The 13,386-nt window shown below is 39.3% G+C and overlaps 1 protein-coding gene across 4 annotated transcripts in view; it reads left to right on the top strand.

Moving 5' to 3' along the window:
* OXCT1 (3-oxoacid CoA-transferase 1) overlaps positions 1-13,386 on the top strand; it is a 128,836-nt gene that overhangs the window by 97,647 nt on the left and 17,803 nt on the right. For 3 of the 4 annotated variants that reach the window (XM_069492162.1, XM_069492161.1, XM_069492163.1), the window contains one exon: positions 6,447-6,536. The exons of the other annotated variant lie outside the window; for it this stretch is intronic. In XM_069492162.1, the coding sequence (XP_069348263.1) occupies positions 6,447-6,536 (90 nt within the window). The remainder of the gene's footprint in view (positions 1-6,446; positions 6,537-13,386) is intronic. 4 annotated transcript variants of the gene reach the window in all.

Genomic DNA, 13,386 nt, shown 5'->3' with positions numbered 1-13,386 from the left:
CTTTCAGCCTCAGGAACATAAGAGGGCATTCAATAACTGTAAGCTATCCAAAGGTGGGAGTTTTGTATTCTCAGAGGATAGCACAGAGCACCTAACAGGTATTAAGTAGATGTGTAATTAATGGCAAATGGTTGAGGTATATCAGGTTTCTTAGTTCTTTTCCTTGGGTATCTTATAAATGATTTTTCTCCCCAGTTGAAAAACAACAGAGAAATTCAGTGTACTTTAGATATTTATTAAGTAACATCTATTTAGCATTCAGAAGAGGATAAAAAGAGTAATGTCCTTATTCAGATCAATTTCAAAGTACCATATTCCCAATTCCATCTTGGCCGCTCCCACTTCAGCCAAGGAATTGCTGAACTTTTAACTTTGCTACTTCCTAAGGTGGTTTTAATTTTACATCTTGTTTCAGTCACCTCTTTTTTCCCCCTTCTTGTTCTCTGTAGGTAAAGCCCTCAGTTTTGATTAGCTTCATTAGTGTACCTTAATTTTTTTTTCTGATATTATATTTTTAGAAACAAAAACTTTTACTTGGAGATGGAATTCAGTTTACTTAAATACATACGGGAAAAAATCTATTATTTATCAGTCACTGTACTGGGCTGGAGATGAATAAAGAAGGTAAGAGGCTTATATTGCACTGAGCAAGGCAGTGCCTTACAACGGTGACAGGTGATCTTAATTAGGGGTGGTCAGGCACTGGCCTGATTAATCAGAAGAAATATAATAGAGCAATGGCAGTCATAGCTGCATGGGGTGTTGGAGGGCCCCCATTGTATTTTAAATTGCTAGATGTGGGGGAGGTACCTAGAGAGGAGACAGGGTGCCTCTTATAAGGTATAGATGGTAAAATGCAGTAGATAGATCCAGGAATATAGTAAAGTAAACCCACAAGGTATCTACTAAATCAGTCGATTAACTATTGGAGAACTGATTGAGTACAGTCCTCACTTCAAGGGCACAGTCAAAGAAGAAGTTTATCTCTGGGAGGGAAGCACAGAGAAGACCTGTAGAGCGAGAGGATGGAGAAACTGGAACACGGGTTCATGGATGTAAAACGTCCCTGAAAAAACAGGAACAAGAGAACTTATTAAAGTAAAATTTTGAGTTTATAAAATAATGCTTTTTTGACATGCCTTTTTAAAAGTGCATATTATAATTGATAATTGATATTTATTATAAGCAGCTTTGCTAACATATCTAGCAATAGAGAATATAATTATATTTCTAGTTCTGTATTAGTTGGCTTATATGATCAAGTCACCTGTCCCAGGAAATACAGTAAATCTTTGAAAGAAAAACCACTTTCTTTTTGTTTTGAAAATAAAGTATAATACCGAAAAGAGAAATATTCTGATATAACTTTGTTATAACTGTGCTAAACTAGGCAAATTATAAATTTTGTATTTTCCCTAAAGAAGGGAGTTATAACATGCTTTTTTGTGCTTAAACAAATGTCATTATTATCCTTCTTAGTTTCCCTCTCTCCTACTCTTTAGATAGGAGCATGTTTAGAGGATCTTTTTTTTTTTCCTAGCACATTTTTTAATAGTGGGGAAGCCTGAAATACGGAGGCTTACATTTGGATTGAGGTGGGTACTTAATGTTCCAGTGTTTAATATTCAGCAACAAGCCTTAGCTTTATTAATAAATCACTCCACGGCTATGTTTCCCTTTTATTTCCAGTAGATTGACATTTTCTACTATGGTATATAGCATTACTTAAAAATGCTTTAAAAATTGTTTCTGTATATTATAAATTGTTTCTCACTGAAGACCAGAATATTTAGAGGTAAAAAAATCTGGAAATGAGCCATTACTATTTATGTCCTAATGATAAAGGTGGTGGCAAGAATAATTTTCAGTGTGTTCTGTATTTTATTTTAAATAGCTTTGCACAGAACTGTTCAAATGCATTCATTTCACCTTTTTATAAAATCCTTAAAATATCACCCAAGGTCGTGTCTAGAACTTGAATTACTCTTTCTTTGGGAGTGCAATTTAATATTTGTACTTTGATACCTTGATATTTTTAATGTTATTGCCTTCATAATGTAGTTTTCCTTTCACTTTCTTTAAAATTCTGGTATTAGGAAATAGGATCAAAGTAGATGAAATATATTGATGACATTAATTTTAATTCTAATCTATTTTCTAGGGGAAAAAGTAGATAATATATTCATCTTTTATTTCTAATTCCTACCTTGGTACCTGGTTTATAATAGACCCTGAATAAATATTTGTAAATTGAGGATAATACTTGAATCAGTATCTTTTTAGACAAATTGTATAGCTGTGTCATAATGGAGCATGCAGCATTGCTAGCTCATTTTATTGCAGAATTCTTTCCATACTTGATAACAGGGTCAATCCTTAACTGCAAAAAGATGAGCTGACTGTGAAATGAGGATCCAGCAATCATCTCTCCATTATGCTAGCCAGAATGCATTTCAGAACTAACATTGCACCATTCAAGAAATGTGTGTTTGCTGATAAGATTTTAAAGAAAGCCACACTTTGTGTCACTCTGGCCCAGTATTTCAATCATGCCCAGAGCTCTTCTTCATTATAGGCCTATTTTTTCCCAAGTATCACTTTTCCTCTCGTGATTTATTTAAAGCTATATTTTTAGCTTCTTAATCTTCTTGTTTTATCAGGTTCTTGTTTTGTATGTTGAATAGGATGTTGAATTTGGGGGAGGAAGATGAGGATGGAGTGGGGTCTGTATCCCTTTTCAGCTGTTCCTTTAACTTGTAGTGCTGTTTCTCATCTTCCCATAATCTCTTCCATTCATAAACTCTCTAATTTTAATCATTCATTCAGCATGTACATTGTTCCTCTGTTAAATGTCAAGCGATGTATTGGACATGTGGATAAAGAGGTGGATTACTGTGCCTGGCACAGTGTCTGGCATATTAATCTCCCTCGAGGAGAGTAGTAAAATGTCTCCTGAAGAGGCTGCCTCAGGCCCCCCTCTGTTGTGCAGCTGTAACAGTCAGCTCTAACTCCACACTGAATCCTTAGTCTTCCATATTGACTCATTTGGCACCACATCGTTAGGAGTCACGCTAGCTCCTATAACAAGTAAGCCTTCCAGTTTCAGTGGCTTAGCACTCTATACATTCCTGTTTCACTGTGGTTCCAAATAAGTGGGCTCTGCTACACATGGTCATTTAAGGACGCAAGCTGAGGGAAGCTCAGCCATCTTCTACGGTCACCTCAACATCAATGTCCAGATTGCAGGAGAAAGAGCATGAAGGATTGCATGGAAGAGATTTTTATGGGCCAGAGCCTGGAAATCACAGATATCACCTCCCTTTCTTTCATTGTCTGGGACTCAGACACATGACCACCCCTAAGTGCCACAGAGAACTAAGAAATGCAAGCAGTGGGGTCCCAAAAGAATGCCTGGCTAACCTAGATTGAAGGATGATGATGAATTTCTCACTTGGCATCAGAGAATGTGCCTTGTATAACTCTGAATTTTTTTCTGCCAGTGTAGATAGGAATGACTTGTCTTCCTTTAGTAATTGCTTCTGTTTCAGAAATCCTTTGGGAATTGAAATGGAGGGAAACATTTTATTTTTCTGATACAATGAACATACTAAAAGGGTAGGAAAATCAAATACTTGAAGGTTTTCTTGTTAAACTGTTAGAAATCCTTCCTATTAGAAGATACTGCTCTTCTCTTTTGCAATATTGTTCTTCCCACCTGGCAAACTACTTTTTGTGAAATTCCTCCTTTTTGATATCCTCTGAGCTGCTTCCTTCCCTTCCTGTGTCCCCGAGCACAGTTAGCAGTTGCATCCTCAGTGTTCTGCCAGAACTTGAACATACCTATGTTAGGTTAATTCATTCATCTGTTCACTCATCCAAATTCTTATAATGGAAAGAAACAGAGAGAGAAAGGAGATAAAGAAGGGAAGAGAAAGGGGAAGGGGAGGGAAGGGAGGAGGGAAGGGAGGAGGGGAGGGAAGGGAAGGGAAAAGTCAAAATGCACTGTGATAGAATGACATACTGAGGACATAGGGAAAAGGCACTTAGCTAGCTCTACCGTGGAATGAGGCAGAAGTGGAGAATACTTCTTTTAGAGGAAGGAAGTTCGGTCAGAGTTTCTTTGGTTACTCATGGATACTTTCCCTTCCCCAGACAATGAGCTTTTCAAGGAAAAGAACCCTGTTTTCCAGCACCCAGTATGGTACCAGACTTATACTAGACATTCAGTAAGTTGAATTGACTGAATGAAGATATAAGTGAATACATTTATAAATTTTATTTACTACACACACTTTCATACATTATCTCATACAGTGCTTACCACAGCTTTATGATAGGACAGATGTTTTTATTCCTGGTGTATAGCTAATTAGCCTAACTTCAGAGAGATTTGTTGTTTTGCTGATGTCTCATAATTAACAGAAGAGATCTCAGGTGTTCTGTACCTAGTCTTGTGCATTTTTCATTCTTGGAAACAAACATTAAATTTAAGTATGAACATAGTGCTTTGAAATTTGTAGCATGTGCTTTGGGGATGAAACATCAAAGCACTTGAATCTCTTTGAGTGGTGAAGGCTATTCATTTATATTGAGTCAAGCAAGAGTGTTGTTTTTAACAGAAACAAAGAGATGGCTCATCCACCATGTTTTATAGTGCCTTATCTTCCTGTCATCACAGCGTTTTGTACCCAGTAGGTGCTCTATAAATATTTCTTAACTAATTGACAGTGATTTAAAATGCGTAAATCAGATTCACCTAAATTGGACATGCTTCCTGTTAGAAGCTGTCATAAGCTTTTATCTATGTAACCACTATGTCACAGGAAACAAACTTTGCCTGTGGTATATTCTAATTTGTGGAATTTTTAACATGCTTGCTTTGTTTCTGGTTTTCTTTGGCTGCTGCTTCCTCATCCTTCCAGCACTCACCCCTGACACTGTCTATAGAAGGCTAAGGCTGTCTGAATATTTTCACCATGGCAGGTGGAGACATTTTATCATGGAGCTGCATTAGTGTCTTTTGTTGCTCTAAAAATCTCAAACTTTATGATACACATTCATTGCTTCCCTCTCTGACTTACCCACATTTTGTGCCATAAAGGTATCAGTGTTCTCTACAGAAATATTATGACTGATTTAATAAATTGGTGCCCAGTTATTAAAGTTGCAGCTGACTAAGAATGAAGGCATCACTTATAGAAGTTTAAGATTTTGCATTTCCACATGGATATTCTGCTTCACTTCAAACTTACACGTCTGAAACCAGACTCATTTTGTACCTTGCACTTCTCCCCACACTCCAGCTATTGCCAGCTGCCGTCCATCTCATTCAGTGGCAGACTCTAGGCCACAAAGACATCGTGATTACGTGCTCCTTCCCTTTATACTGCTCATCTAATGCAGTTCATGCTGTGTCACATCGACCTCCAAGATGTCTCTGATATCATGGGATTCAAGACCACATTTTAAAGCCAAGCGTTGAGTGCATGTCCTAATCTTCTAGCTCTAAAATTATGAGAAAGGAGCTGAGAGCCCTCTCAGAGTTTACTGGCAAATCAGCAAGAGGATTTGGGTTAAAAAATAAATAACATTTTAAGGAGGTTTTGATGTTAGAAGACATTGCTCTTCAGTCTACTTTAGTAAGAATTTATTTTGTCATCTCTGGAAACACTGGCTTTTTCCAAAATTCTGTAACCAGGAGGCAGAGTAGACAGTGGGAATTTGTCAGAATGTGGGGCACGTGAGAGGCGGTAGGTAAATGCGTAATGCATGAGGGGTGGACAAATGAACAAAAATAGAATGGTAATGGTGAAAGGATGGTGAACTCTGCTTCTGTGTTCTGTTTTTGCTTCACAGGAATATGTTTTTGTTTTATTTTTCTAAGAGTAAGATGAATGCCAAGTGTTAGAAAGACAGACCCACCTTTCGTATTAATCATTATTAGAGAAATACCATTAGTGCCTCAGTGTACTACCTAACGGCATTTTAATCCGCGGGAAATCCAAAAGAGTGCCTTAGAAAGTGCCTGGAATTGAAGACTCAGTGGTGTCGATTATGCGTTTAAAAAGAAAGAAGTGGATGTCAGGGGTGTTTGGATTTTAATCTGATATTTTGTAATAATTATAATAAAGTCCTAGAATTCCAGAAAGGTTCTTAAAATGTTTCTTACACACTATTTGTCTTATTGCTAATATGTCATCAACAAAATCATGTTAGCAACACTTAATAAACATGACATAACATTTATTCTGAACTTTATCCTTCAACCATAGAGTAATAGAGTAGCAAAATATTAGGTCGCAAAGTTTCAAGTACTAAGCAATGAAAGACAATGAGTTTTTCTTGTTAATGATTCCAGTGGCTTGTTTTTGCAAGTAATTTTGTTCTGTCGCACACTAAAGAGGTCAAAGATATAGAGCTACTTATTTTCTGTTTCTGTTTTTCAGGGGAAGATGGTGAAAGGAATGGGTGGTGCTATGGATTTAGTGTCCAGTTCCAAAACCAAAGTGGTGGTCACCATGGAGCATTCAGCAAAGGTAAGATACTCTGTTCCCTGAGTGCTGCTTTTTCAAATTTACAATACGTAGAAACCCAATACACCAGGTCACCTGACCGTGGTTTTTTATGTTTTCTCTGGCTCATTCAAGGTGATAGCATTTATATTTTAGTAAGAAAGATGACAAATAAAGGCAGTTATTTATTATTATTCAGCTAAATGGTTGTTTAACTTTGAGTGAAGCCAAACATCAGGGTGTTCTTCAAATATTTGCCCTGCATACCTATTAAAAGTAAAAGCTTTAATGTCTCCAAAGGTGGTGAAGAGATGTTGGGCAGATGTATTGATTCAGGTTTTAAGATGGTTATAGTGGTTGTTATCTGTGTAAAATGAAAAGCACAACAGAATATGGGTTTTAACAACAGTTATTTTGAAATGGATAATATGGTCTTTCACCGAAGCTGTGAGGTGCCATTTCCAGAAGGTGTTAGAAAATGGTGGACTTAATGATAGCAAATGTCCTTATTCTGAAAAGTATTATACTTTTGTTTTGATAAATCATCAAATATTTGAGTGCCAGGATTTGGCAGTGCCCAAGACTGCACCAAAATCATTGATCTCATGAAACTTACATTCAGTCTTCTTCCTCTTCCTCCTCCTTCATCCTATGGTGATAATAGCTACCATTTGGGGGCTTATACCATGTGCTAGCAGTATGCTAAGCACGCTGTATGTGTTTGTTTGTACAAGCCCATGAGCTTGACATAGGTATTTTTTACATGTCCAGAAACAGAGCTTCACAGAGGTCAAGTAGCCTGACCTCTGAAGTCACCTAACTAGTGGAACTGAGATTAGACCTGGATGTGTCTGACTCCGAAGCCCTGTCGTCTCAGCCCAGAGCTATCAGTGTAACTTTCTTCTCCCGCCTCCTGCCCCAGTTTAAGGTATTTTATTATAGCAGCACAAACAGACTAAGACAAATAACCGTTTAGGGAATCTTGTGCTTAAGTTTGACTTTTTCTTTTTTTCTTTTTATTTCAAAGTATTATGGGGGTACAAATCTTTTTAGTTACATGGCTCTCTTTTATATTACTTGAGTTATGATTATAAGTGTGCCTGCAGAGCAAACAGACAGCCTACAGAATGGGAAAAAATATTCACAAGCTATACAAATGATGAAGGAGTAATACCGAGAACCTACAAAGAACTTGAGCAAATCAGCAAGAAAAAAAAAATAAAACAACCCCATTAAAAAGTAGGCAAAAGACGTGAACAGAAGCTTGTCAAAAGAAGATAGACAAGTGGCCAATAAACATATAAAAAATGCTCAATGTGGCTAATCATCAGGGAAATGCAAATCAAAACAATGAGATATCACCTTACCCCAGTCAGAATGGCTTTTATTAACTTTCTTCCTTGAACCAGACTCGGTGTCTGAACCAAATGAGCTTAATTGTTTTCCTGACCTGAGTCCACTGGCTTCTGCTAATTTGAAAAGTTGATACTGAATGGTAGATATTCTTCATCTTTTATGCCCTTTGTGCATTCTTTTTTATTCTTTGATCTACTAGGCTCACTTGGAGAGTTGCTGATCTGAGTGGAAGTGGTAATTCATTTGCTCTGTTTTTATTTACTGGTACCGCATTATGTAAGAGCATGGAACTGGAAGATTTGCACCTCATCTGCTTCCCCGGGGGTGGGGGTGGGGGGTTCTGTCACAGAGAGATGTGTGCCACAAAATGATTTTGTTGTGAAAGCAGCAGTAAATCCGAGTTATCATAAATTGTTTAGTAAACAGTGGGAAGTGAGCAGTGGTGCATAAATATGGAGCAATAGAAATGGAACCAGCAAATTGGTTTCCCTGAACATCACTTAAATACACATCTAGGAACGACACCAATCGGATATCAGACTGAGGTGGGGGTGGGGGAGGGGATGGGGGTATGCCTACACAATGAGTGCATTGCACACCGTTTGGGGAATGGTAACACTTGAAGGTGCTGACTCGGGAAGGGGGGGTGGGGGGGAGGGACATATACCTACATGATGGGTGCAACGTGCACTACCTGGGGAACAGACACGCCTGGAGCTCTGACTTGGGGGGAAAGGTGGTACATGGGCAACGTATGTAACCTGCAATTCTGTATCCCCCATAACAATAAGATGAAATAAAAAAAAAAAAAAAAAAAGAAATGGAACCAGCCAGGTAACTTCGGAGAGATGCCTTGCAAAATCATCCAAAATGCTTCATTTCAGAGGCAAGAGGATGCCAAGCATGCAAATCAAATCCAAGTCTTTTCTGGAACATAATGTGTGTTTGGATAAAACTCTTTCCAACTTTCCTTTTGTTGTTAACTTTACTGTTGATACATAGGCACTGAAGTCTCACTTATTTTAGATTATTTTTGTGCATTCGTTTTCAAAACATTAGGACTGTATTTAGCCAATTCTCTCTCTCCTCTTTCTTTTTTTTTTTTTTTCCTGAAGTCTTTTCTTTCTCCTCAGCTAGAATTTCTAATAGAGGAAAATAAATGGTGCCTCAAACTTCAGACTAGAAATCCCTTATTAAAGCTTTCCACGGAGGCAAGACCATGTTTTTACCTTTCCTTTTCTCTTCTCTCAGTGGGGAAATTAGAATTGAGTTCTAGACCAGAATTGGAGTTAGGTATTTTTTCCCTAGATACTTTCATTTGAACAAACCAACAAAAAAAGTACTTGTGATTAAAACAATAATTTGTTCACACTTAATAGTTAGCCTTAGAAAACCAACAGTTTCTCTTCTCCTCACCATCACGTTTTACCTGTGGTCCTAGAATGTGTGGGTGTTAATCTGTATTGTTCACTTGGGCTTGTTACTGGCCTAGCTCAAGGGAACATGGAGGCCCCACCACTTCTTCCCTGCATCTTTTGCTCTGGTCAAAGGTTGGTAGGGTCTGAGAAGAGGGTGGAGAGGAGAGGTTTTTCACTGCAGGTAACCTCTCCAGTTAATGATCTGCTCTTTTAGACATGCCAGGTAACTTACTGCTGCCTTATGATTAAGTGAACAGCCTAGAGAACTAATCCCTAGAGTTTTATAAGACCTGGGAGTGAAAAGTTTACAATGAAGGATTAAAACCTGAGAAAAGAAATATAATCTTGTATTCTTGTGCTGCTACTTTTTCCCCCATAAGTGGGTGGACCAGTTAACCAGTTTTCAGGTTGGGCCTTTTTATTCTTTTTCTTCATCTGTAGGATTACAGATTCAGGTTGTTTACAAATGTAGCATTGCCTGACCTTTAAAAACATGCCTTTTTGTTGTTGTTTTAATCAGACAAAGGAAACTTTCCTTGCAAGCCTTTGCAGCCAGCCATTCCCTTTAGTTCATGCACTAGCAGCTTCTGGAACCGGAAACCTGTTTGTTTACTGTTACTACTCCAGAGCAAACCCGCCCCCCCCCCCACCTTCCCACTACCTCTGGGATGGACGGCAGGCCCAAGAGTCAGACTGGCATGGTAACATGATTCACAGTTAAACTTAGAAATCAGGGTTCAAGGCAAAATTGTGAACTAGGCAAAGTTTTTTTGGTATCCAGCCACGTTCCTTGTTAAACTTCTTTTTCATTCCTTGGCATGTTCTGTCTTCTGCCCTCTAAAAACGGGAAGAGAAGGAAGGAAAGGAGTAACAGTTTGAGTCCTTACCAGGTGGAGTTTTGTGCTTGGCATCGTATGTGCTAATCTCCTTAGCTTCTCAGTGGCCCTCTGAAGTAAGATCGGGGCATAGGCAGGCAAGAAGCTTGTCCAGGGAAGGGGCAGAGCTGGGAGGGTGATTCCGTTTGGTCCAGCCTGTGTTCATCCTACTACACCGGGCTGCATCCTCGCAAAGCTCCCTCTGCACCAGCATTCCACCGACATTTCCCTTTCCTGGATCTTCAGGTTTCAGAATTACCCCTTTCTCTCTTATTCATTTTTCCTCATCAAAACTCTTCTTGCTTCAGTGGTGCAGATATCAACAATGTGCTTAAAAGAAAACAATCTGAGAAGCTAATTGTACCCTTTGGTACCCATTTCTCTTTCTTCATTTTTGTATCAGGATCCTCCAAGTTACGTCCAGCACACAGTAACTCAGTGCCAGACTGCATTTCCCAGCCTCCATTCTACATAGATGCATCCATGCCTGCAAGTTTGGGTCAGTGGGATTTGAGCATTTGCGGTGTGTGTAATTTCTGAATCATGTCCTTAAAGGTATACTCGGTAACATTAGACTTCCTATGTTTCTCTTCTGTCCATCTGATAAAGGTTTTAACTTCAGCAACAGCCTTTGACCAAAGTTGTAAACCCTGTGCTAAGAGTGGCAGAGCTGCTCCACCAACTTGCGTTCACAGACGCCCATCCCCTCCTTTACGGGCCTGCCAGGACTCCTCGTAACTCCATTCTTGGCCCTCCGCTCTGCAGCTTTCTTGGCCATCGAAATTTTTAGCACCAACTATTTTTCACTTAGTGGCTTCGTAATCCTTTCTTCCCCTCACTGGAATTTTCTGATGAGCTCTAGAACTGTATCTTTAACTGCTTTGTAGACTGTTCCACCTGGTCACCTCAGCTGCAAGACATTCACAACTGAAACCATCATCATTTTCCCTAAGTATGTTCTTCCCATTTGGCCCAACTAGAGAAATAATGATTTTCCAGCCCTCATCTGGCAAGACATCCATGGTGCCTTGCTGTCCCTACCCACACCTACACCAGGTGCTATGAATACTGCATCCATGGCACTCCTGCAGTCTGCTCTCACCGTCGTATCGCTACTCTCTTCATTCCTATTTGAGTCCTTGTTACATCTGCATGGCTTGCTGTTGCAGCATCCCAAGGGTTCCCTAACTGCTGGGCTGACCCTGCTTCCTGGTAATCAAGCACAGCACTGCCAGGCTGACCAGTCTAAAACAGAAGCTGGATGGAGATGTTGCTATTGAGACTCCTTCAGTGCAGTAAGCACTGCTTGGTTCTCCTTGGCCCACCTGCCTTTGTGATGGGCTTCCCAGCAGCCCACCTCATCCTTGCTTCCAGGACACCAGTCCTGTTGGGATCTCCACAAACACTTCATGTTGTTTCCTGTTCTTAGGTGTTTCCACATTCTGTTCTCTCTCCCTTCTTATCTGGCTCACTTCTACCTCCACAAAAGCATAGACAAATGAGGCAACAATTTATGACTTTGCTGGTTTAATGCCTTCTATCCTCTAGATATTATGAATGACCAAAGGAATATTCTTTGATGCTTTTTCTTGAAATTTGGTAGAATTACCTTATGTGAATGTGTTAATTTACTTGTTTATGCAGGCATCAGATATTTACTGAGGACCTACTATGTGTGAGGCACTATCATGATAGAGTCTGAGGAAATAAAAAGGGAGAGATGTGGTCCTTCCTCCACGCAGCTCAGAGTTTCATGGGGAGAGAGTCATAGAAGTCAGTACACAAGGTAGAGGATGTACAGAGCTGAGTGTGCAGAGTCCAGCACCTGATTCCCAGCACCATGTCAGAGGAGCAAAAAGGAGGCTTCCCACGGGATGTACAGAGCATTTGCAGAAGATCTGAGGGATGGGGCAGAGTTGATAGGGACTGAAGTGTTGCAGGGAATGAGGGAATGGACACTGGGTATGCGAGGACCTCGAGTGTTAAGGAAGTTACCATTAGGTCTCTTTTGTCAGAGAGCAAATGGAGAAGGGTTAGGTGGGAAAAAATATGCAGGCACACACGCATACATGCACAGGGTCTTCTCTTCATACAGTGGCCAGAGTGATTTTTAAAAAATGTAAAGGGGATCATGTCACTTCTTCCTCAGTCCAAAAGCTCTCCATGGTTTCCCATCTCTCTTAGATTCAAGTCCAAAGTCTTACCATTGTCTCTAAGGCTAATGTGGTTTGTTGACCCATCTCCCTTACCTCCCTGATTCCATCTGTTATCATTCTTCCTGTCACCAGCTTAACTCCAGCCACACTCACTTCCTGAAAATTTCTGGAACATTCTAAGTGCATGCTGGCTGGGGCTTTTGTACTTGTTATTCTCTATGCCTAGAAGGCTTTTCCCCAGATATCTGCAAGGTTCACTCCCTTACTTCACTCAGACTCAAAATACCAGAGAAGGTTTCTCTGACTACCGATTGTATAAAACAGAAGTCTTACCTCCTCCCATGATCCTTCATCCCCCTTCTTCAGTGGAGTGCAAGCTCCCCAGGGCAGGGGCTTTACCTCTTATAAGCACCGAGTAGAATGATGCCTCATGTATGTAATGGCTCAATAAACACTTGTTAATTTTTCAAATACTAATACTTTGAACATATAGAGAGCACTTTTAATTTTTTCCAAGGTGTTCCCTACTAGCTTTCTCCATTTTGTCATTATAATGCTCTTGTGAGATAGGTCTTATATTTCCCTTCCAAAGACAGACAAACCAAATTCTATCAAGATTAAATACTCTGATAAAAGTCAAGTGAAAAATGAAGAGCAAAACCAAGCCCAGAGTCCATGTATCCTGCCTCTGGGCTTTCTTTTTCTTTTGTTAAACTTTTCTTTCTGGCAAGTACCGTAATCGTTAACAGCATAAAGAAAGTGTTTTGTTCTCAATATTGTATAGTGGAAATGTGTTCCTGAGTATAACTTTCAGACCACAAAAGCAAAGAAATTCAGTCACTTTGTCATTTACTGGAAACAAGCAAAGCTTGTAAATGAGAGTTCTATTTCTAAAACAGGTTTATATTTTATTTTTATTACAGTAGGAGTCTGGATTCTGAAGGGATAAAGAGAACCATAATTATATTGTTATGAAGTTGAGAATAAATCTTTGTGAATAAGTTTTTTAGTTTGGATTAACTTAATTTTATTAGTATAAAAAAGTATACTCATATACCTTCACTCACTC

The sequence above is a fragment of the Eulemur rufifrons genome, chromosome 17, assembly GCF_041146395.1.
Source record: "Eulemur rufifrons isolate Redbay chromosome 17, OSU_ERuf_1, whole genome shotgun sequence".
Lineage (NCBI taxonomy): Eukaryota > Metazoa > Chordata > Mammalia > Primates > Lemuridae > Eulemur > Eulemur rufifrons.
This window is presented reverse-complemented; position numbering and strand designations above follow the sequence as displayed.